We start from the raw sequence: 23187 nt of genomic DNA, 5'->3' as shown, positions 1-23187 counted from the left end.
ACTTGGTAAATTGGGTGCAACAAAAGACATAAAGTCGGAAAGGGTTGTGTTATTAAACATCTGAATATTCGAATTTCCTTGACATGCAATAAAGATATTAATTTCATTTATGAATTATACCAAATGACGGAAAACATAGTTTATCACTATTTCATGGTCGAGGTATATTTTTCTCAATACATATTTACAAAACTTGAAGATCAAGGGCCAGCCAATGTCAGTATGTTACGTTGTAAAGTTTGAAGGTTATATTTCAAACATAACTGAACAGAATAGAATTGAAATAATATATTGCAATTAAAGGAAAATTAACTTTACATCGGTCAGTTACAAATAACTATACGAAGTTATTAACTCTCCCTGAAAATAACATAATATACCGTAATCAATTCATTTATACAACATAGTATCTTTACGGTAAAGAGTTGGCACGATACACCAGATTTTGTTTGACAAATAGTCAATCGTTCAACCCCGTTTTCTTCTTGCTCCACACAATTGATATGAAAGAAGGCGTTATGGGGGTGTGGTGTGTGACCTGGAAAAAGCACCAGTTTGAAAAACAAAAGTTTGCATGTCTAATTTGCTGTGTTTCAAAGAGATACTATTGCCCCAGGTCACGCAATACGCTAATTAAATCAATCTATAGGTAGCGCCGAATCAGATAAATGGTCATAAAGTCATCAAGTACCATTATGGTATTTGCATAGGTAACGAGACCCATTTAAGGAATCTATGTATAGAGAAAAGCAAAGGAACAAAACGTCACGAATATTAAGCTATTTGTGTCAGTTGGAATAATTCTTTGATAGCGAGGGTACTATTCACTGAGTGTTATTCTGTTCTAGATGTTTTACCTAAATGATGGCAGGAACCTTGAGATATACGATTTTCTTGGCTGCTATATTGTTCCATCTTAACTTCTGGCAAGCACTTGGAGGTATAAACATTCTCTTTGATAAATGCTGTGTTTACTCGATTGATTTGATATTTTATTTTTCTTTCTTTCACAGTGCACAATATCTTAAACAGTCCGTTTGGTGAGGCATAAGGATTATATTATTAACAAATGGAGTCTGTGCCTGTCCACTCAAAATAAAGGAAGACATAATTAAACAATTATTGAAAATTATTTATTATTATAATTTCTTTCTTTCTTTATTTATTCATTTATTTATATTTTATTCAAAAACACAGCTATAGAACATAAACATGATCAAATATACATTAAAACAAACGAAAATTAACAAAGTATAACGAGTTATAATCTATAGAATAAACGAAAAATAATTAAGACAGACAAACAAAGAAGGAAGGAATAACAGAACAGAGTTTATGTTTTGGCCAGTTGGCATCCTCAATTAAAAGAATTGATAGAATTGGTGGGAGTTTATTGAATAGGGAGCTTGCTTTATATGAGAAGGATCTTCTTTTGAATTCAGTTTTAGGGAAAGGAATATAATTAGGAGAGAATTTAGTCCATAGTCCGTTCAATGGTTAATAGTGCGATGAGAAATTAGCGATTTTGAATAATTCGGGGCTATTAATAATTTTGAATATTAATTAATAGTAGTGATATTTTAGTCTTTGTTCAACAGATTACCAATTTAGTGTTGTAAGAATTAGGTGTATAGTGTGGTGTACTGTGGTGTTAATATTAATCTCGCATATTTATTTGTAATTTCTTGTAGTTTGGATAGATTTGTTTTTGAACAGTTTCACCACTTACCACACATCAATTATTGTTGTACGGAATGACTCCGTACACTAATAATCGATGTGATGTAAAATTAAAGAAAAATCTAAAGTTATAACAGTTTTATGATGTATTAAGTGCTTTATGAGGCGAATACATCAATTGTACGGGACACTTTAGTACTATGTTCATAGCACGTCAGTTGTGAGTCAAGTATAACCCCAATATATATTTTTTTGTTCAGTCAAAATTCCATTCAATATTCAACTATCAAAGTTTTTTAAATTGCGTTTTAATGGCATTCTGTTTATTCTTCATAATCTTTTTTTTTTCGGTTTGCTGTTCGATTTTTTGTTTCTGCAATCATCATTTTTCATGCGAAATTTTACATATTGTACTTCTCTTTCATTTTTCCCGGCATATTTCCCTAGTTTGTAAAGGTTTGATTTTGAACATATATTTACTCTTCCATTTCCTCTTATTCTGCATGATTCACAGAACATATCCAGGAACAAAATATAGAGATTAAAAAATCTTATCTCTTTCTTGACTTCATTATATTCTAGATGAGCGATTTGAAGAGGCTTACAATGGTCTTGTTGATGACTTAAGTGAAATCATGGTAGATTGGAATGAAACGCTGCGGAAGCTTCCTGGCTTTGAGTGTTACGAGGATAGACCACTCGGTATACCTGTGAGTATGGCTGTGTGTCTTTGTGTGTGGTTTGTGCTTGTGTGGATTACAGGGGCGGAAATCTCTCCCAAAAGGTAGGGGGGACACAGGGGCGGATCCAGCCTTCGCCAATAGGGGGGGGGGGGCGGAAATTTGTTTTAGCCATATTTTCCCCGATTGGCAGCTCCAAGATGATTTTTGTTTCTTTGAAGGGGTAGTCCTCATTAGTCACTTCTTAGCTTTATTATTATAAATTAATATATTATATCATAATCCTTATATATATGATGCGAGCGCGAAGCGTGAGCTAATTTTTTTTGGAAATTTCATGCATTTTTTCCTAAAATTTGAACTGATTCTGGGCAATGTTTGTTATCCTGAAAAAGATGTGTATGCAACTTAATAATTACTACGAACGCAAAGCTCGAGCAGAAATGAACTAATGGAAAAGATACCTGTTAAAGTAGCATTTAACAATCAAATAATTCGAGCGCGAAGCGCGAGCTGAATTTTTTTTGGACATTATCACCTAAAGAATGGAAATTCTAAGCACTTTTTGTAACTCAAGCAGAATAGGTATATAAGTAAACAATTAATGCGAGCGCGAAGCGCGAGCGGAAAATTTCGAGAATTAGTCCTATAATATTTACTGAACGAGACACTCTATTCATGTTTTGTAAATCCTGAAAAGGATGAGTATTAATAATGCGAGCGCAAAGCGCGAGCAGAAAATTTTTATATACGTTTTGAACTGGTACCTGTTGAAAATGTACCTGTTAAGGACTGCTTGCACTTAGCCATGAAGGCGTTACATATTTCAACAATCAAAAAATGCTAGCGCGAAGCGCGAGCTGAAAAATGTTGAACTTTCTAAAGAAAGAATGGAAAATTTTAAACAGTTTTTGTAATCGTGAACAGGATAGCTATATGATTTAACGATTGATGCGAGCGCGAAGCGCGAGCCGAAAAAAAAAATCGAGATTTAGACCTAAAAATGGACCACTCTGTTCATGTTTTGTAAAAAAGAATGAGTAATATGGCATGGGGTCTTCCTACATTAATAATGCGAGCACAAAGCGCGAGCAGAAAAATTTTGATATTGTGATCTGAAACTGGATAATGATTTAAATTAGAGAACAAGTTGAGTATCTGAATAAACATGCGCGAGCGTGTTTCATATTTAGACCTAGAATATATAAGCATTCTAAATACAACTTTAATCATGAAAATCAAGAACTTTGATATTCCGATCTGAAAAAAGAGTCAATTTCAGCTTTATATTTCGAGCGCTTTGTAGAAAAATTGTAAGGTGGATATGGATCGCACTTAAAAAAGAGCTGACATTATTATTACTTTGAGTTTTGGCATAGGACCGGGACATCCTTACGACATCTTCATATTCCTCTTGCTAAGCGCGAGATGAAACAAAAGGGACAATTTAATTATTAAATTAATATCAATTAATGCCTAATGAGGGCGCGAAATCTGATGATATCATGGCATAAAAACTGGACATTTCACTTTTGTGATTATGCATCAGTTAATATTTTTTTAACCATTAAATGCGAGCGCAAATCGCGAGCTAAATTTTTTAATTAACGGTCATGAAAAGGGGATTTTAAGTAGTTTGTTGTATAATCAATATTAAAACATTTATATAACTCGCCAATCAAAATGCGAGCGTGCAGCGCGCTTGCTGATACGTCTTGACAATCAGACCTGAAAAGGGATATTCTGACAACTTTATGGAATACACGGAAACAATAGGTACCTGATAAATCAAAATTTGCGAGCGCGCAGCGCAAGCAGCAAATGTTAACATTCAGCCAATAAAACTGACATTTTTACAGAGCACTTTTTAAAGGACAAGTCCACCCCAACAAAAAGTTGATTTGAAAGAAAGGAGAAAAATCCAACAAGCAAAACACTGAAAATTTCATCAAAATCGGATGTAAAATAAGAAAGTTATGACATTTTAAAGTTTCGCTTAATTTCACTAAACAGTTATATGCACATCCTGGTCGGTATGCAAATTGATAGACTGATGACATCACCCACTCACTATTTCTTTTGTATCATTTATTATTTGAAATATGAAATATTCTAATTTTCCCCTCCTTGTCAAGTGAAACAAAGTTTTATTTTTCCCTGAACATGTGGAATTACCATTATTTTAACAGTTTATGGTTAAGTTAAGTTGGTCCTTATTGTCAAATCCATAAAAATTGAATTATTGTATTATTCAAACAATAAAATACAAAAGAAATAGTGAGTGATGGACATCATCGATTCTCTCATTTGCATATCGCTGAGTTGTGCATTTAACTGTTTTGTGAAAAATAAGCGAAACTTAAAAATGTCATAACTTTCTTATTTTACATCCGAATTCGATGAAATTTGCAGTGTTATGTTTGTTTGATTTTTCTCTATCAATTCAAATCAACAATTTTCTGGGGTGGACTTGACCTTTAAAAACCAATTTGTAAATTACACAAAATAATGAAAGTTCGATTTCCGAGGTGAAATATGTTTTGTATATTGACTTCCAAACTTGATATTCGAACTCCATATTGAACAAGATATGTAAATCACCTAACAGGCAATGCGAGCGCGAAGCGCGAGCGAAAATTTTATATAGTGGCACGAAAGATTCTTTTTATTTTCCAAGACTTCCCCTCATCTTATTTTATGCACTCGTCGTCCTGCTCTTCTTTTTCTCCTCTCTTTTCCCTCCTTTTTTCCTTCTTTCTTTCCTTTTTCTTTTTTTGCTCCGCCTAGAGGGGGAGGGGGCGGGCCCCTCGGCCCCCTGGATCCGCCTATGGGGACAAGGGGCGGGAAAATTTGACAAGCAAAAAAAAAAGGTCATCATCGCCAAAGTAAGGTCATCTCGTCCCAAAATACATGTTTTATTTCGATTTAGAATGATGTATACCATCATAAAAGACCAAAAATAGTAGGGGGGACATTTGATATTGTGTCCCCCCTACTATTTTGAGTAGGGGGGACACGTCCCCCCTGTCCCCCCTGGGATTTCCGCCCATGGTGGATTATGTAGTTGATAATACCCCAGTCTCATTTTCTCTTCCGCAGCCGTACGGCGAGTCGAACAGCTGTTTTAAGTATGTGGTTGAGGGGCATGTGCATTAGGTAGGTGTGTGAGATGAGGTGCGTTAATGAGTAGCTCAGGTCGGTGGGTGAGGGGGTGTGTGTTAGAGAGTGGCATAGCTAGGCGGGTGAGGGGAGGTGCGTTAGTAAGTAGCTTAGGTAGGTGGGTGACTGTGAGGGCATGTACGTTAGAGAGTAGCTAGGGAGGTTGGTGAGGGGAAGTGCGTTAGTGAAGAGCATATAGGTAGGGAGGTGCGTTAGAGAGTAGCTTAGGTAGGTGGGTGAGGGGAGGTGCGTTAGTGAGTAGCTTAGGTAGGTGGGTGAGGTGTGTTAGTGAGTAGCTTAGGTAGGTGGGTGAGGGGAAGTGCGTTAGTGAGTAGCTTAGGTAGGTGGGTGAGGTGCGTTAGTGAGTAGCTTAGGTAGGTGGGTGAGGTGTGTTAGTGAGTAGCTTAGGTAGGTGGGTGAGGGGAAGTGCGTTAGTGAAGAGCATATAGGTAGGGAGGTGCGTTAGAGAGTAGCTTAGGTAGGCGGGTGAGGGGAGGTGCGTTAGTGAGGAGCATATAGGTAGGGAGGTGCGTTAGAGAGTAGCTTAGGTAGGTGGGTGAGGGGAGGTGCGTTAGAGAGTAGCTTAGGTAGGTGGGTGAGGGGAGGTGCGTTAGTGAGTAGCTTAGGTAGGTGGGTGAGGTGCGTTAGTGAGTAGCTTAGGTAGGTGGGTGAGAGGAGGTGCGTTAGTGCGTGGCTTAGGTATAGGTCGGTGAGGCGAGGTGCGTTAGTGAGTAGCTTAGGTAGATGGGTGAGGAGAGGTGCGTTAGTGAGTAGCTTAGGTAGGTGGGTGAGGGGAAGTGCGTTAAGTGAGTAGTTTAGGTAGGTGGGTGAGGGGAAGTGCGTTAAGTGAGTAGCTTAGGTAGGTGGGTGAGAGGAGGTGCGTTAGTGAGTAGCTTAGGTATAGGTTGGTGAGGCGAGGTGCGTTAGTGAGTAGCTTAGGTAGATGGGTGAGGAGAGGTGCGTTAGTGAGTAGCTTAGGTAGATGGGTGAGGGGAAGTGCGTTAAGTGAGTAGTTTAGGTAGGTGGGTGAGAGGAGGTGCGTTAGTGAGTAGCTTAGGTATAGGTTGGTGAGGCGAGGTGCGTTAGTGAGTAGCTTAGGTAGATGGGTGAGGAGAGGTGCGTTAGTGAGTAGCTTAGGTAGATGGGTGAGGAGATGTGCGTTAGTGAGTGGCTTAGGTATAGGTTGGTGAGGCGAGGTGCGTTAGTGAGTAGCTTAGGTAGATGGGTGAGGGGAGGTCCGTTAGTGAGTGGCTTAGGTAGGTGGGTGAGGGGAGGTGCGTTAGTGAGTAGGTTAGGTAGGTGGATGAGGGGAGGTGCGTTAGTGAGTAGCTTAGGTAGATGGGTGAGGGGAAGTGCGTTAAGTGAGTAGTTTAGGTAGGTGGGTGAGAGGAGGTGCGTTAGTGAGTAGCTTAGGTATAGGTTGGTGAGGCGAGGTGCGTTAGTGAGTAGCTTAGGTAGATGGGTGAGGAGAGGTGCGTTAGTGAGTAGCTTAGGTAGGTGGGTGAGGGGAAGTGCGTTAGTGAGTAGCTTAGGTAGGTGGGTGAGAGGAGGTGCGTTAGTTAGTGGCTTAGGTATTGGTCGGTGAGGCGAGGTGCGTTCGTGAGTGGCTTAGGTAGGTGGGTGAGGGGAGGTGCGTTAGTGGGTGACTTTGGTAGGCGGATGAGGGGAGGCAAGTTCATGAGGGGAATAATGCGATAGAGAGTTGGTTGTATACACATGAAAGCTGGTGGGTTTGATAAGACTTCGATATCAAAAACTAAAACAGTTTTTTTCTCTCACTCTGGAAAGGAAATAAAAAGTAGCATGCGAAAAGGCAACGAGGTTAGGTGGTATCACGATATTATGATTGCGATGATAAAAATATGATTCCACTGATTTAAAAATTCGGGAGTCCAGTGATAAACCTCCCAATTTAAGGTCAAGTTACTGCCAAATGATTAGTGGAACTGATTAAAGGAAAACAAATAAATATGGGAACTATGCAAATGGGCAATATTGTGACAAGAAGTATCATAATTTTCTATAATTCAAATTTACTCTAACAAATAATTTATTTTCAAACCATTTCAAATTAACAGATCACACTTCGCTGTATCTTTTCACTGGATGATATTAAAATTACTGCAAAGCATTAGGGTTATGGCGATTAAAGAAACACGAATGAAATGTGTTTTTACAACGAAATCGCAATTTTTATTTGATCACATATTTCATATATACAATACACGGATAAGGGCATACTTTTTGTCCATATCAATAACATAATGTTCAGCTGGAATATTGACTAATAAGGAAAAGAACAATATTTAACAATATTTTAAGTTGTGTACATTCGACCAATTTCTAATCTATGTTCATTTACAATAACAAATAATGTAATTAATAATCGCATTTTAAACATTATTATATAATATTATAAAAGAAAGTTGTACCATAACCCCCTGTTTTTCTTACAAGAGATTGGCTAATTCATGTGGTTGTATCTTCTGTATATAGGTAAATTGATTAGTATAGGTTTTCATTTTTTAAGGCCTTAGGCAAAAATCTGGAATTCCCCTGCACCGTCACAACGCCGTCAAATGAGATTCCTGCATCTGGTGAGTATTCGTCTATACAATAACTCTGCTTTTCTTTTCGAACAAAATACAAACGCAGATCTCAAAATCGCTGTAATATAATGAAATACATGTACGATATAGTCTAATAATAATAATAATAAAATTACATTCTATTACGCATAATTCACGAAGTCTCTATGCGCTTCACATGAATTAAGTATCTCAACTAATAATATATTAGACTTTCCAATCATTACCAGTCATTGAAATAAATGCTATTGTCATGATCATGATTGCATATAAGAAAGAAAACAAAAATAAAAATGATACCGAACCATGTGGAAATGGAATTGTTTAAGGTGAAAATACGTTTTCAAAATACATTATGTACTAAATAACAGCAATATTGAAGCAAAAATCTTTTATTATATGACAACCATGCAATTTTTAGTAAATTGCATTTGGTGAATAAATTGTAATTTCTTCTTTCAAGTGTATTTTTACATTAATTTTGAATGTAAATAAAAAAGAAAGAAGAGTACACTGGTATACCTATTATACCCATGGGTACAATTATAAAAGATTAGGCCTACATAACTTTTAGCATGAAATGAAAATTATGCAAAGTTGAAAGAGAATATTCATGCATGTTTAAGAAAACATAAGACATAGAGAATAGAAAAGACATATGACATGGAAAAAATCACCCAAATCTCAATATTTCTTAAATAATTCGTGAACAGTATACTTAAAGGGGAAGTTCACCCTGACGAAAACTTTGTTGTAAATATAGCTAAAAATAATAAAAAATATTGGTGAATGTTTGAGAAAATCCATTAAATAAAACTATTAGAATTTCAAGTTTTTAATTTGTGACGTCGTAAACGAGCAGCTCCCCCATATATTTATGTAATATAAACTACATACAATTCATTTTTTAATGGTTCGTGATGACTTAAGTTTCATTTTCTTTTTAGGAGAGGGAGTGAAATCATTCTGGTATTGATATACTGAAGATACAATAAAGATCTTTTTCAATTTTCTGAGAAAATGACATTTCATTGATTGTTTACTATACGATATGGAGGAAGGCTGCTCGAATATGACGTCACAAATCAAATGATTAAAATTCTAATATTGTTATATATTTTTTAATGGATTTTCCTCAAACTTTCCCCAATATTTTTTGATTATTTTTTTCTGTTATTTTTACAATAAAATTATGTCAGAGTGAACTGCCCCTATAAACCCATACTACAAAAATCGATTTGAATTGATTACATTTAAAATAAAGCGTCAGTATCCTGCTATCGTGTACTTCATATATATCAAAGAAATATACCCCATTGCGACATTACTGCAGACATACTGTACGTGTAGCATTATTTAATAACATTTTGTCAGTCATCATCATAGGATAAATAGTAGTTGGAGTTATGTCAGTACCCAGATAAATACAGTATATATTCGTTCCAGCTAACTTTCAAGAATTTACCTTTATAAATCCAAATGTTATGTGCATAATTCGTACAGTTCACAAGTATTTGTAAATAGCTTTCCAAATTTGTTTGATCTTTTTTTACCAGGTCCTGTAGCGTAGTGACCACATGGCTAGTATGGGGAAAATCTTTGAAAAATCTTCGAGCGAGCGAAGCAAGCCGGCAGTTCTTTGTACCTTTTTTATAAAAAAATCTACTCTTCTGTTAGATTTTGACATATTTAGAAAATATTATAATATTCCACTCTTGTTCCTTACCTTCTCTTTCTTTTTATCACCTCTTTCCTTGGTCATGGACTTTTTTTTTTTTGGGGGGGGGTCCTTGCCCCAACACCCCCATCTGTACGCTGATGACCAGAACAGGGATATTTGTTTCAAAACATATGAATCTTTAATATTGATATACTTGAAAGGTTCTACAATTACCAGAACAATGATTTTGTTTCGAAAGAACTGAATCTTTAATTTTGGTTCCACACTTCCACTATCTCCATTATAGTGTTATCGATATTTTCTTTTTAGTCCATCGACTACGTCCGGCTGATATCAAGGTCATTGGCGCAATGGGAGATTCCTTATCGGTGAGTACCTGTAAGAGCGTCTTGAAATTAAGTACCGAATTAACACTGATAAAACAATGATAAGCTGTGTACTTACAGAGATATTACGAAGTTGCTGTCAAGTTGTGGCCTCTAGATTTTAGAATAAAACTTTAAGTCAGCACTTTAAATTAAAAAAAGGTAACCGATATCAAGTAAGAATGGAACATGAACGTTTGGTTAAATACTAAACGAAAAGTTTGTTTGATTGGTAATTTTTCACACAAAAATGTGTATTAAACCACGAAGTGTTTAGCGTCATTTAGCCCCCAAAACGTTAATTTCCTTCATTAAGCAGTAGTGGATGATTTTTTTCATTAAGAATGTATAATTATAAATACAAAATCATGTTTTATCGTATCTTCGTGGAGAGGAGGTCAATAGTAGCTCATGGGCTGGAGTAAATATGCATAGAAAAAAATGATTGTTTTCCAAGATTCAAAAGAACCTACAAATCAAATAAAAGTTTCAAAGAAATTTTCCAAAAAATCAAATATTTTGAATAATTCTGACACACCGATTTTCATTTACTTTACGTACGTACCAGTAACTTTTTTTTGCCATATAAACCTTTATATCACATACCAGGCTGCTAATGGGGCTGGAGCTTGCTTCTTACCAGAATTAGCATATGAATACAGGGGTTTAACATTCAGGTAAGTTGCACCAAACAAAAAGTCTTACCAAAATGAATGTCCTTTTCCAGGAGAAAGTGAAAACTTAGATCCCGCTTTTGATGGTTAAAAACTTCTTTTATCATATTGGGAACTCGGGCACTTATTTTACAGCCCAAATCGGTCTGGATCAGTTGCAGGATAAAATAAATCACCTGACGAATTAATTTCGCTCCATGTGACACTTCTGTACATTTTATAGAAATGGTATCCATATGTAGTTGACTGATACAAGCTGATAGTTTCAGCCTGATGTACGATTTCATTCTGAAATACTTTGATAAGCGTCCATTAAACAAACCTGTTGTTTAATACGTTTTCATTTGATTATTTGTTCTCCTATACAGTCATGGAGGTGATGAAGGCTTTGAAACTAATCCGACTTTGGCTAGTAAGTGTCGAGAGATTTTGTAACCTATTCTATTGCAGTCAGGATGAAAAGAAAACTTCTAAATTCCTCGTGTTTCCATGATTGAAATATTTCCCCCACGAAGGACCCATTTTTTAAATCTATAATTTCATTATTATTATTAATATTATCATTATCATTATTATTATTATTATTGTTATTTACCGTTCTTATTTTCAGTATCACCATTATAATTAGTGTTGTATTACCATTATCATTATTACTATTCTTTTACCTATATAGGGCCTATTTATCCAATTTGATTTCTGAAAAAGCCTATGAAGGGATATGGGACTTAATTGAATTAATATTGATATTGATCTCCTACGTATGATCATTATTTTATTTCTTTATCATCATCAGTTAGTTTTTGTTAAAATTATTATCAATATTGATATCATTATCATCATCATCATCATCATCATCTACAACAATATCATCATAATTACATCAGTGTCAGTATCATGCTTATGAATTTTATTATCACAATCCAATCAGATGTTCTGCGAAAGTTTAACCCGGGTTTGAAGGGATATGGATTGGAGAAAGGACGCTGGGACTCAGTAGAGGCAGGGATGAATGTTGGCTATCCCGGTGACAAAGCCAAGTAGGAATACTATTTTTTTCTTATTTATCGTTTATTTCGTTTCCCACCTAATTAAATTATATATTCCGTAATTATAGAGCTACAAGTTTTATATATCACCCTAAAATCTGAATGGCCTGTTACTGTGAAATGTGCAAAGAGGGGTATGGTATTCGTCAGAAATGGGTCGACAATCGACACTGTGTGATCTATGACTACTCTCGTCGAGTTTTTTTATTAAACAAAGTAATTAAAATAATACATAAAACAACAACAACAACGCAGCTATGACATTGGCATGAATATATACTGCTGTTTGATTGGCTGGAAGTTGTATTGACGTCAAATCTCATCGCGCTGTGTCGAAGACCCGTTATAGACCGTTGATTATATTGCTTTTGGTCTACCGGAGTCGATGTGATAAGAAAAGAAGTTTAAGCTCGGTGTTAAGATTATACCATAAAAAAAGAATAAATGTTGAATATGAACCAATGATGTAGGACGTTAGCAACATATTTGAATAATTCCAGAATGTGATAAGTTCCCATTTCGCAACTCCTCTAAAAATATCGATCGAAACAGTTAAAAGGTCAGTGAGTGGAAACATCAGAAGCTCTGAGGGTCACCGGAATGGCGCGATTGCAACGTTTACCCCTAGCGCCATTTCCTTATTACACCACAGTATAATTGCCAATTCGTCTATTGCCAACTCGTTCACTCATCATAGGGCCTACCTTCTAATGCCATTCCGTCCATCAACATTTCGTCTAATAACCAGTTAGTCTAATACCAATTTCCTTTTTATTAATTTCGCCCAATTAACACTTAGTCCAATTAAAACCAATTAGTAAACGGACTAAAATGACCAATGGACCAACTAGTTATCAGACGAAATGATGAGTGGACGAAGTGACAATTAGCCATGTGGATATAGTGGACGATTTGATGGTAGACCAAAATGATAGTAGGCGGGTTGGTAATTGGACGAATTGGCACTAGACCAAATGAAAATAAACCATTATGATACTGAAATGGGCTGACATTACTCTTTTATTTCTTTTTAGTGACATGCCCCACCAAGCTGACTGGCTGATCCAAAAGATGAAAGCTGATCCTGATATTGATTTTGAGAACGATTGGAAGGTCGTTACCATTTTTATCGGTGGAAATGATCTGTGCGCCTGGTGTAACAATCTTGATTACTACTCCTCAGATAACTACGTCAACTTCATCCACGAGTCGCTTGTGATTCTTCATGATCAGGTAAGTGATCCATTTATTTAAGGAAAATTATAGCACCGATGACTTTTTGAGAACTCTTTGTACATTATATCATACAGTAACTATTCACGAGTCATTGAGGCCGCGGCCGGCTCCCCGACCCAATCGGAGGAGAAATCCAAGGGTCACCTGCAAGCATCACTTCACTGTCTTATTCCTTATATGATACGATGGTACAGAAGTGTTAGATTAAAAGTAAAGTAACATCAAAATTGACAAAAATAATCTTCACAATGGATCTTTAGATTGTTCGGAGGAGAAATCCAAGGGTCACCTGCAAGCATCACTTCACTGTCTTATTCCTTATATGATACGATGGTACAGAAGTGTTAGATTAAAAGTAAAGTAACATCAAAATTGACAAAAATAATCTTCACAATGGATCTTTAGATTGTTTAGACTAATGGATTGATGACCAGTAAAAACCACCAGTGGCCGCAGTGAATTTCATCACATTTCCTCTTCAAATTCATTTTAACTCAAGGTCCCTTATGAATTTTATTATTTGAGAAGAAGAGAAGCCACATAAATAACAGGACCAGCATCTTAAATGAGCATCATAAATTAAGATCCGCTTTTAATTTGATTAGCATGGTATTAAACCCAATTTTCATAGTGTTATTTATTATTTAAAATAAATTTATATTTAAGTCAACATCGATTATATCCGCGTATTTTCGATATTTCTGTATGTCCCATATGCTGTTAGTATTTCCCTTTTTCACGTTTTTATTTATTTTCCGTTTTATCAAGTCGTACAAACAATGTATCTCGTACAAAATTTCTTAATTTGATTGCGTTGATTTATGATCCATTGCTATAGGCCGAGCTATACATTTTAGTGATAATGTATGTTGAAATTTTGAGAAGAAATATGAAATGAATAAAACTCTGAGAATTTTTTTTTTCACTACCTTTAGATGCCAAGGACAATCGTTAACGTAGTCGGTCTCTTACAAGTTTATCAAGTGGATATTTTGAGAGGCACAATCTGCGACATATTTCACTGGTAAGATATGCCTTATGAGACTTACAACCTACGGTTTTGTGTGCATGTAGCCTGTAGGTCAATTGATGTATTTGGGTGAGGGTGTGTGTATGTAAAGTCCACCGCATACCTTACGACCACTATCCGATTTTTGAACAAATCGCATTTTACTAATTTTCTGAAAATGTGAATAAAAAGTATCATTTTATTTGAGGTTGAAATTAACTGAAAGAATATTAATATAACAATTTTGGATGAATACCAGCCTCTATTTGCTATTTTGGAGTAAAGGTCAAATTGCTTTCAAATCGTTGCCAGTCGTGCTATTGCTATGACTTCATTAAGACTAGATATTAAAATCAATTTTATTCTAATAAAGATGATGACATAGCTAACAGATTTGAACATAGGTATTCGTATGATGATTTAGAACATTACACAGTACAATATTCCATGTCTCAATTTTAGCAACAAATTCTACTACGTTTTATATAAAAATCAGATCGCAGATCAATCGTAAGGTGCGCGGTGCCGCTAAGGGTGTGCGCGTACATGAAGGCGTGAGGGTGCGTGTGTGCATGGAAGAGATCTATAGGCATATTAAAATTATCATATGCATGTAAAAATTAAATTAACATTTAAAACTAGTATATATACTAAATATATTAGTTTAAAAATTTAATTTATTTTTTCAGTCAATACTCTATTTACTACATAAATGACACCTGTAGTTGTAATATAACCATGCATGTAATTTGTTCGTGTTTATTGTCAGTTTAATAATTATGTGCATATGATATGAATTTGAAATCCAGATGGAAAAAATAATGAAGTATTCATGTTCTAAGCCTGCTGAATGTTTTCATATACACGAGTTTATAAATTATTCGATGAAACATTAAATATGAATAAAATCAAACTTATTTGTCTGAAAATTGAATCACATCATTAAACATTAAAAGATGTTAGTCATTAGGAAATAGTGATGGGTGTATCCTCGAAATGGAAGAGAAGGAACTAGAACACCCAGTTCTAGAAGAACAGGACCGAGAAATAATATAATAAGTGCGTTTAATAATATTTTTATTAGAAAAAAAAATCTTTCACTTATTAAAAAGCACACTTTTTTACACTAAGTCTGCTCAATAAATCATGGGATCGTATATCTCTTTAATAAACGTGAAAGGAAAAATAGATCTAAAAATAAAATTGCTAATTATCTAATCAAAGATAAAAAAATCCTCATCATATTCGAAATCCAACTAACGAAACATTGCGATATTTTCTCCCCTAAACTGCAACAGGGCGTTTTGTCCTTGTGGAATGTTCTTAACGGACGAAGAACTAAAACGATTCGAAGATATGAACAAGGAATATCAGGTATGTGGGATCATGAAAGAACTCCTTGATATGGGATAAGTGAACAATTCTTCGCCGTATGACAAGAGTAAAATAATTTTGCAATAAAGTGGGAGCGCCCGATACAAGAAGAATATATAGTGCCAAGAAATCAATGGCTCAGAAAGTGTTTCAGGTAATCTTTCAGGAATTGGGGCTATATCATTAGAGGTGAATGGTAACTGTACTGTGATGTAGAACTAGTTATGTTCAATGCGGAAAAATGAATCAAACCCATCCATCACCATCATTGCGGATATGTAAAAGGGATTGCGCATAATCAATTTATCTGAATTTAATCGAATTGAATTGAATTCATAAATCTCAGTCATAATGTATCGCGCATCTTGAGAGCCACACACACACACACAAAAAGAAAATGCCTACTTCAAAGTACCACGATTAGACTTTTCTCTTTTTAAAATTATCGTCCATGAATTCATATATTATCTATTGATAGATTGGTTTTTTGAAGACTGGAAAATCTTATTAATTAGAATCTTAAATCTGGAATCTGTTTCAAAATTGGAATTTGTGTCATAATGGAGTAAGTCGACATTGGACTATCTTATTCTGTGACTGCTATTCATTTAATTAAATAAAATCTCAAATTGTGAATATGATGAAAATAGTGTACCATTATATTTACCAACGATTGATCAATTATGACATTTCTAGTCTTATTTAAAAAGAAATAATTTATCACTTACTCGGTAGGTAAAACTTAGGGAAGATATTAACAGCGGGCAGTATGACGACAAAGATGATTTTACGGTGGTTTTACAACCATTCCTTCACGAGACATCAGTGCCTTTTACAGAGGTAAGTGAAAATAAAGCGTGGTTCTAGGAGGAGCTTTGGGGACTGAAGAACTCCCCCCTCCCCCCCAAAAAAAAGAAAATCGCTGAAGCCCTCTTAATATGCTTGACCAGAAAAAGTACTATGTATGCCATAACAAGCGTATATATGTATTGAGTAATGCAGTATTTTATTCATGCAGTCAAGTACTCTAAAATCAAAGCTTTTACTATTCAAATTCAATTTTTTTTCGCTCGGTCGCTACAAGCTCCCTCGCAAAATAACATCTAAATGCACAATACATTAATGCTCTCTTAAAGTGCAAGAATAGTAAGTCAGTGATCCCCTGCATGGCCTGCAATACAACAGAATACCCAAAACGTTTTTATTTCAAATTTACCTCCCTACTTTTACCAACATGAATAATATTGCCGTTTTATTATCGATTTTGTCTACTTTTGTAAAATCGCTCCCTCTGATATTTTTTTCTTTATTGAGGATAATTCTTGTTTAAATAAAATAGTTTGGTCGCTATATTCTTCGTGATCGAGGTTAAAATTAGCTATTGAAAATCCTTGTTTAGATTCAGGGATGTGGATCCATGTTTCGGAGGGGATGGGGGGGGGGGGGGGTGAAAAGATATCCGCGCGGTCTGCGCGTCAAATTTTAAAAAATAATTTTTTCACAATAAAGAGACCCTCCAAATCTTGACAAAGTTTGTATGTTAATTATATCTTAATGTAAAGTATACTGGTTTATAGTGCTTTTCCGATGCTTTTTCAGACATTTGTTTTTGCATTGAAAACTATATTTTTCAAGTTGTCAAAATTATTGAAGGAGCTAGTCGATGTTTGTCCCCCAATATGTTCATGGGGAACGCCCCCTCCCTCCCCCTAGGATTATAAAGGGCAACGATCATTATGGTCATGGTCTTTTGCAGCCCAGCTTCATGTTGAGTATCCCTTTCCCTCCATCTTAGATCTTTATAATGTATATGATAATTTGCTTATATATATTACTCTGATTTATTACTTAATTTCATGACATCTTTATGAATTTTGTACCTTTGTTGGAAATTACAAATAAGAATTGAAAATGAAACTGGAACTGCTATGTGTTCACCAATCCTGGCACTCGGATTGTCTATGTAATGAGATACAATCATAATCCCGTTCAAGAGGAAAACATGGCGCTAAAAACATTTCGTTTCCAAGTCAATGTACACCAAATATTTTTCCTCGCGCTACGAGCTTTTATTATTTTCATGACATAAGCCTCTTCTTTTTCTAAAATCCCCACTCCACCATTCCCACCATTTTTGGTCTTCTAAATAAAAAAATATATAGCTCGCGCTTCGCATCACATTCTTTGATTAGTGAAATACGTATTATAATGTATAGTTTTAAGTCTACATCAGGTCCGTGTTATCTGTGATTGTGTTCTCCTGTGATCAACTTGCTTCTTTTTTTTTCACATTTTGGATGGTGACAAAGTTTAGTTTTGAAAGATAAATTAGGTATCTCGAATATGTTTTGAAATTCTCCTTCATTTTCGTTTTCACTCTATTTTAATGACGACCTTTACATAGTCAAATCTATATAATGATAAAGTTTCTATTTTCAAATCACAACACAACTTACGTCTGTTATCGATGATAATTGCCATGACAACCTTATCGAACAGAAACCTGTCGATTATCACAAAAAAATATATATTGTCTGTGCAGTCAATTATCTCACTATCCCTGAATAAAACAAAAAATATGACCATTGGTTATTATTCTTGGACGAATCCAATATTCTAAAGAAAATAAATTGCTGTCGGTAGCTTGCTTCGTTTGCCGATAGAAACAACAATGATTTGGAAGGCAAAGAAAGTGCAAATACACATATATGCAGCTGTAACATCGATCGACTGTTGTGTTTTACGGTTTTATGATGGTGATGATCCTAAGTACTATCAAACAGACACAAACATTGGGCGTTGCGTTCGCTCGTATTAAATGCAAATGTTTTGGAAAGCAGAGAAATTCATCACGCAAGATTATGACACAAGAGGTTAAAGAGACCTTTGAGAGCAAATTATTAGTTTACTCTCCGGGAGGAAAAATATTGTTTTGGAGATCAATCAAAGTGCCATGCAGAGTGAGCTAATTTTTGGCCGGAATATTAATGGAAAATATATATATAAATCTCATATTTTACATCTCTCATCAGTAATTCTTTCTCTGATAGATATTCTGATTTTCTCAACATAAGGTCTTGATTTGAAATTTATCTGTATTTTCTTAATGATTTCTGATTTTCATTCTTTTTAACTACCCTGCAGGATGGAGATCCAGATTTTTCATACTTTGCCCCAGACTGTTTTCATTTCAGCGCCAAGGGTCATGCGCAGAGTGGACTAGAACTTTGGAATAACATGGTAATATAATTACATCAATCAAGAAAGAAATTATTCTTGTTTATTGTAAAACACTTCTAGTCTGTTTAATCCCAAATCATATATGATCCTATCATTCGGTGATAACAAAGACATTGCATGATAGACTAAAAGCTTTACAGGTATTTAATCTTTTACGATGTCTTTACCACTAGCTACATACGGGCAGTGGCGTAACAGCCCAATCGGCTGGCAAAAAAAACCGGGGGAAAGGAGAAAAAGAGGGAGAAAAAAAGGAGAGGCGTAGTAGAAGAAGAAACTAGTGTATATTCTATTATATTAAGTTATGTATATAAATATATATATTATAATATATTATATTATAATATATTATATCATATAAATATTTTTTTTTAAACTTTATGAAACATATTTTGCTGAGGGTCTATGACATTGTGTTTATCATTCCTGGTGCTCGCAATTTCTGTTTAATGAAATGTATAATCCTGTTGTCGGTACTAAAACATCCCGTTTTCAAGTCAATATACACCAAATGTATTTCCTCGCATTTCGAGTTATTATTTAATGTAGTGACATGCTTCTCTTTCATGACTTCTTAAAGAGTTAGTGCTTACGTTCGCATTTGTGGATTGGTGAGGTATGTCTGCTCTTCATGAATTCCTGAAAACAGTCCTTAACATTTTTTCTTTACTTGTCTGAATACTCTATCAAAAATTTTCAGCTCGCGCTTCGCGCTCGCATCATTTAGTAAGTGAAATACGTATGGTCTTATTGAATTTCTACAAACAAGCTTGAGAATACCCCATAACGGTCATGTTCTGCAATACAGGGGTCTGCAAATCTCTCTCATCCAGCTCAGTGTGTCCCACTCACCCCTGCTCACAGAAGAATTCGTCTCAACTGGGCCCGGGAGCACGTCAGATGGACCAGACAGCAATGGCGTAGAGTTCTGTTCACAGATGAGAGCAGATTTTCCCTTGACCACAATGATGGACGTTCGAGAGTCTGGAGGCGACCAGGAGAGAGATTTGCAGACCCCTGTATTGCAGAACATGACCGTTATGGGGGAGGCAGCGTCATGGTGTGGGGAGGCATCACCTACGCCAACCGTACTCGTCTCTACGTGGTCCCAGGGGGAGCAATGACAGGAGTGAGGTACAGGGATGAGGTCCTTGAACCTATAGTGGTGCCATTTGCAGAAAATGTGGGACAAAACATCATTTTCATGGATGACAATGCCCGTGCCCACCGAGCTAGGGTGGTGACCGAGTTCCTTGAGGGCAAGGGGATTGAGCGTATGGAGTGGCCAGCGAGGTCCCCGGACTTAAACCCGATAGAGCACGTCTGGGACATGATGGGGAGGAGTCTCGAGCAGCTCGAAGCCCATCCACTTGGACTGCAGCAGCTGGGTGTGGCTCTGGAGGCTGCATGGGATGCACTGGACGTCAGAGACATCAATCGCCTCATCAGCTCCATGAGACAGCGCTGTGAAGCCGTTATTGCTGCAGGAGGTGGTCACACTCGTTACTGAACTGCCTGAAAGACACTCAGACATTCGTTTTTACCACTTCATGTCGGTAGCTGATACCCCTCGGGGCCCACTTTTCAGAATGTGCAGCGATGCGAGAGACATTGTGCAACAACTGAAACCACCCATGCGTGAAATTGATTACAGCGTGTTTAAGGACATTTAGGACAGTTGTACTGAGGTATTTCCAGAAATAAAACACCTTGTATAAAATCTTTATGTACGTTTTAAAAAGTGGTCCTTAACTTTTTTTGAGTAGTGTATATCGTTGTAACATGATTTGTGCTCAATTTATCATAAACAGTGTTTAATTGGTAAGCGGTTGTTCCACAATATATCAAACATGCATTTTTTGTTGTATTTTCAGATTGAACCTGTTGGACAGAAACGAGAGGAATGGAATCCCTCTGTGACAAACATCTCATGCCCAACTGAGGTAACTAAACCATACAGCATAGCCTTCTCTCTCACTTGGGTAGGAGTAGAGGCTGGGTAGGGATGGCAAGGGGGGGGGGTTCTTGTTCGTGTCACTGTTGTTATGGACCGTTTTCCTTGTGACCGGAGGAGAAGAATGTAATCTATACATGTATAGTATCAACTTGAAGTAAATACTACTGTTTGATATTGATTGCATGGGGCAGGCCCTAATATGTTTTTCAAATGCGAAATCATGTTGTTGTTTTTATCTTATTTTAGTATGCATCATTACAGCCTCCCCCAATTTCATTAATAATAATAATGATTATGTATGATGATGCATTGACTGTTCATTTTTTCTACAAATTGATTCAGGAGACAAATGAAATTCGTGAAAAATTATGAAGTGAAATCCTCAAGTAACTCGCATTCTCATTCTGGTTGTGGTTAGCCTAATTTTATTTTAGTTTCAGGAACATAATCCAATTCTCTATATACATACAAAATATAAACTAAAATGATTAGCTTTTTGTCAAATAAATTGAATTTCTATTACAAAAAAGGCAAAATTCTTATTTTTTTAAGACGATCGTCTGAAAAGGTTTATCTCTTCATTTTTTGTTTTTTGTGTGGGCAAGTCATTCTCTCTTTACTTTTCGTTTCGTTTTGCATTTTTAGGAGTTCCCTTACATCTACACAAACTTGAACAGCAAACCAGAATATTGGGATCCAACGCAACCCGCCCCTACAACCGAGGGTAGTGCCAGTATCTTTCAGATATCTCGTGTTTTTGTTTTCTCTCTCTTGTGTATTGTAGCTTTACTCCGGAAATAAATATCAATTTCCCGCCTTATTGGCATCCATAAATATATCGCGGGGTAATATTTTGAACACAATTTTATCTCTCATATAGAGGGATTGTGATTATCAAAGTATTTTAGAAATGTGAGCAGTAGGCCTTTATGGCATTTCCTATTAACAGCCACTGTAAAATGCAAACTCAAAAAGGGATAACTCTTTTCAAAATAAGATATCTTTTAAGCTTTTAAACCTCTGGTTTGCGTAACATTTGTTTCTAAACTCATCGATTAACTTACGTGTGAAATGTGATTGATCCACCAAGTTCTGTCTGTACCAGTGAGCATGCATCAAAATAACAGCTTAGGTCCATAGTGCCCCCTTTCGTTATTCATAAGATGTGATCACTCATGCAACCATGACATTGTTACAATAAATTACGTTCGTACAAGATTTAAGATTTTGCTAGAAATATCTGAACAAACTTAAACTTTATGGATATTACAATTTCAAAACAAGGGTTACAGAAACGATGAGAGTTTTTTTTCTCAGATTGAGCTTTCAGAATCTTCAAAGATATGAAGAGTCAGGAAGCGTGTAAGGGTGTGTCACACTATCATTAAAACCTGGGGCCCGTTGCAGAAAGAGTTGCAATCAATCGCAACTCTAAAAAACATGCGTAACTTCAATGATTTTCAACCAATGAACAGCGCTCATTTGGGACTTGCTATTGATTTTTTGATTTGCGTTTTACACAACTCTTTCTGCAACGGATCCAATATACCAGAAAAACGGTCGTGTTTCATAGAGACTTTTTTATGATAACAAATGCACAATTTCTATAACAAGTTTACTATCAGCCAATCACATTAAAATAATGCTTACAGTAGTTTTTACAAATTTGTTATTCTAAGTATGTTTTGTTGGTTTTAAGTGTTTTGATAAGTTTTATTGATTGATCCCAGATCCTGTCAAAAATCTGTGTCGTGGAGCCCCGAATGACTCTTGAGATCACTTAATCCCCAACAAGGAAAAGTGAGTCAATAAAGTGTACGAAAAAATAATTATTTTTCTTATTGCTCAGATATGATTCTTTTAAAAGTTATATGATATTTTAAGAAAAAAAAATTAGGGGATTTTTTGCGTGTGTTTATTTCTTTCATAAAACTATGCAATTTTTTGTATATTACAAATCCTATAGGCCTATGGTAGGCCTATTTTGTTTATTTCGTGAACAATAATTCTTTGGCGTATAAATTTATGGAATGTATATATTACGGGACAGAAAAAAATTATTTTGTAAATTATCACTTTGTAGAGATATTTTTTTTTAGTTGCTTGATTTGCATATGAGAGATTGAAAGGAGAGAGGGGGAGGGGACAGGGGCGGATCCAGCTTCCGCCAATAGGGGGGCCCGAAATTTTTTTCACCCATATTTTCCCCGATCGGCCGCTCAAAGTTGATTTTTGTTTGTTTCTTTGAAGGGGTTGTCCCAGTGGCGTAATGAACCACCAATTTTGAGGGGGCTCGATACGGCGTATTGCGCAAAATTGATAAGTTGCGAGCGAGCAAAAATTTTGATATTTTTATTACAAAAATCAAAGTTTGTGATAGATTTTTACATAAAAATAGGCCTCTTTTTTTTCTTGGTCGTGTAATATTGGGGGGGGGGGGGGGGAGCGTCCACATGTCCACTATGGAGCGTTGTGGCCCAGTGGATTAGTCTCCGGAC

At 35.8% G+C, this 23187-nt stretch overlaps 1 protein-coding gene across 1 annotated transcript; it reads left to right on the top strand.

Moving 5' to 3' along the window:
- The first annotated feature begins 769 nt into the window (after nucleotides 1–769).
- LOC129266005 (phospholipase B1, membrane-associated-like) lies at nucleotides 770–22761 on the top strand. The gene is made up of 14 exons (XM_054903894.2): nucleotides 770–940; nucleotides 2263–2390; nucleotides 8050–8116; nucleotides 10098–10156; nucleotides 10763–10830; nucleotides 11196–11239; nucleotides 11756–11864; nucleotides 12908–13106; nucleotides 14045–14133; nucleotides 15417–15492; nucleotides 16228–16332; nucleotides 18637–18732; nucleotides 20607–20675; nucleotides 21335–22761. The coding sequence occupies exons 1-14, from the start codon at nucleotides 862–864 to the stop codon at nucleotides 21488–21490; spliced, it is 1344 nt and encodes a 447-aa protein (XP_054759869.2). The 5' UTR covers nucleotides 770–861; the 3' UTR covers nucleotides 21491–22761.
- Nucleotides 22762–23187: the final 426 nt, after the last annotated feature.

This window comes from Lytechinus pictus, chromosome 7 (assembly GCF_037042905.1).
Source record: "Lytechinus pictus isolate F3 Inbred chromosome 7, Lp3.0, whole genome shotgun sequence".
In the NCBI taxonomy this organism is placed as follows: Eukaryota; Metazoa; Echinodermata; class Echinoidea; order Temnopleuroida; family Toxopneustidae; genus Lytechinus; species Lytechinus pictus.
The sequence above is the reverse complement of the archived record's forward strand: the minus strand, read 5'-3'. Positions and strand labels throughout refer to the sequence as shown.

What these genes read in the sequence shown, in the direction of transcription:
- LOC129266005 (XM_054903894.2), top strand. Translation starts at nt 862, where the DNA reads ATGATGGCAGGAACCTTGAGATATACGATTTTCTTGGCTGCTATATTG. An exon ending in AACTAATCCGACTTTGGCTA is followed by an intron (nt 11,240 to 11,755) that starts GTAAGTGTCGAG and finishes CAATCCAATCAG; the next exon opens with ATGTTCTGCGAAAGTTTAAC. An exon ending in TAGAACTTTGGAATAACATG is followed by an intron (nt 18,733 to 20,606) that starts GTAATATAATTA and finishes TTGTATTTTCAG; the next exon opens with ATTGAACCTGTTGGACAGAA.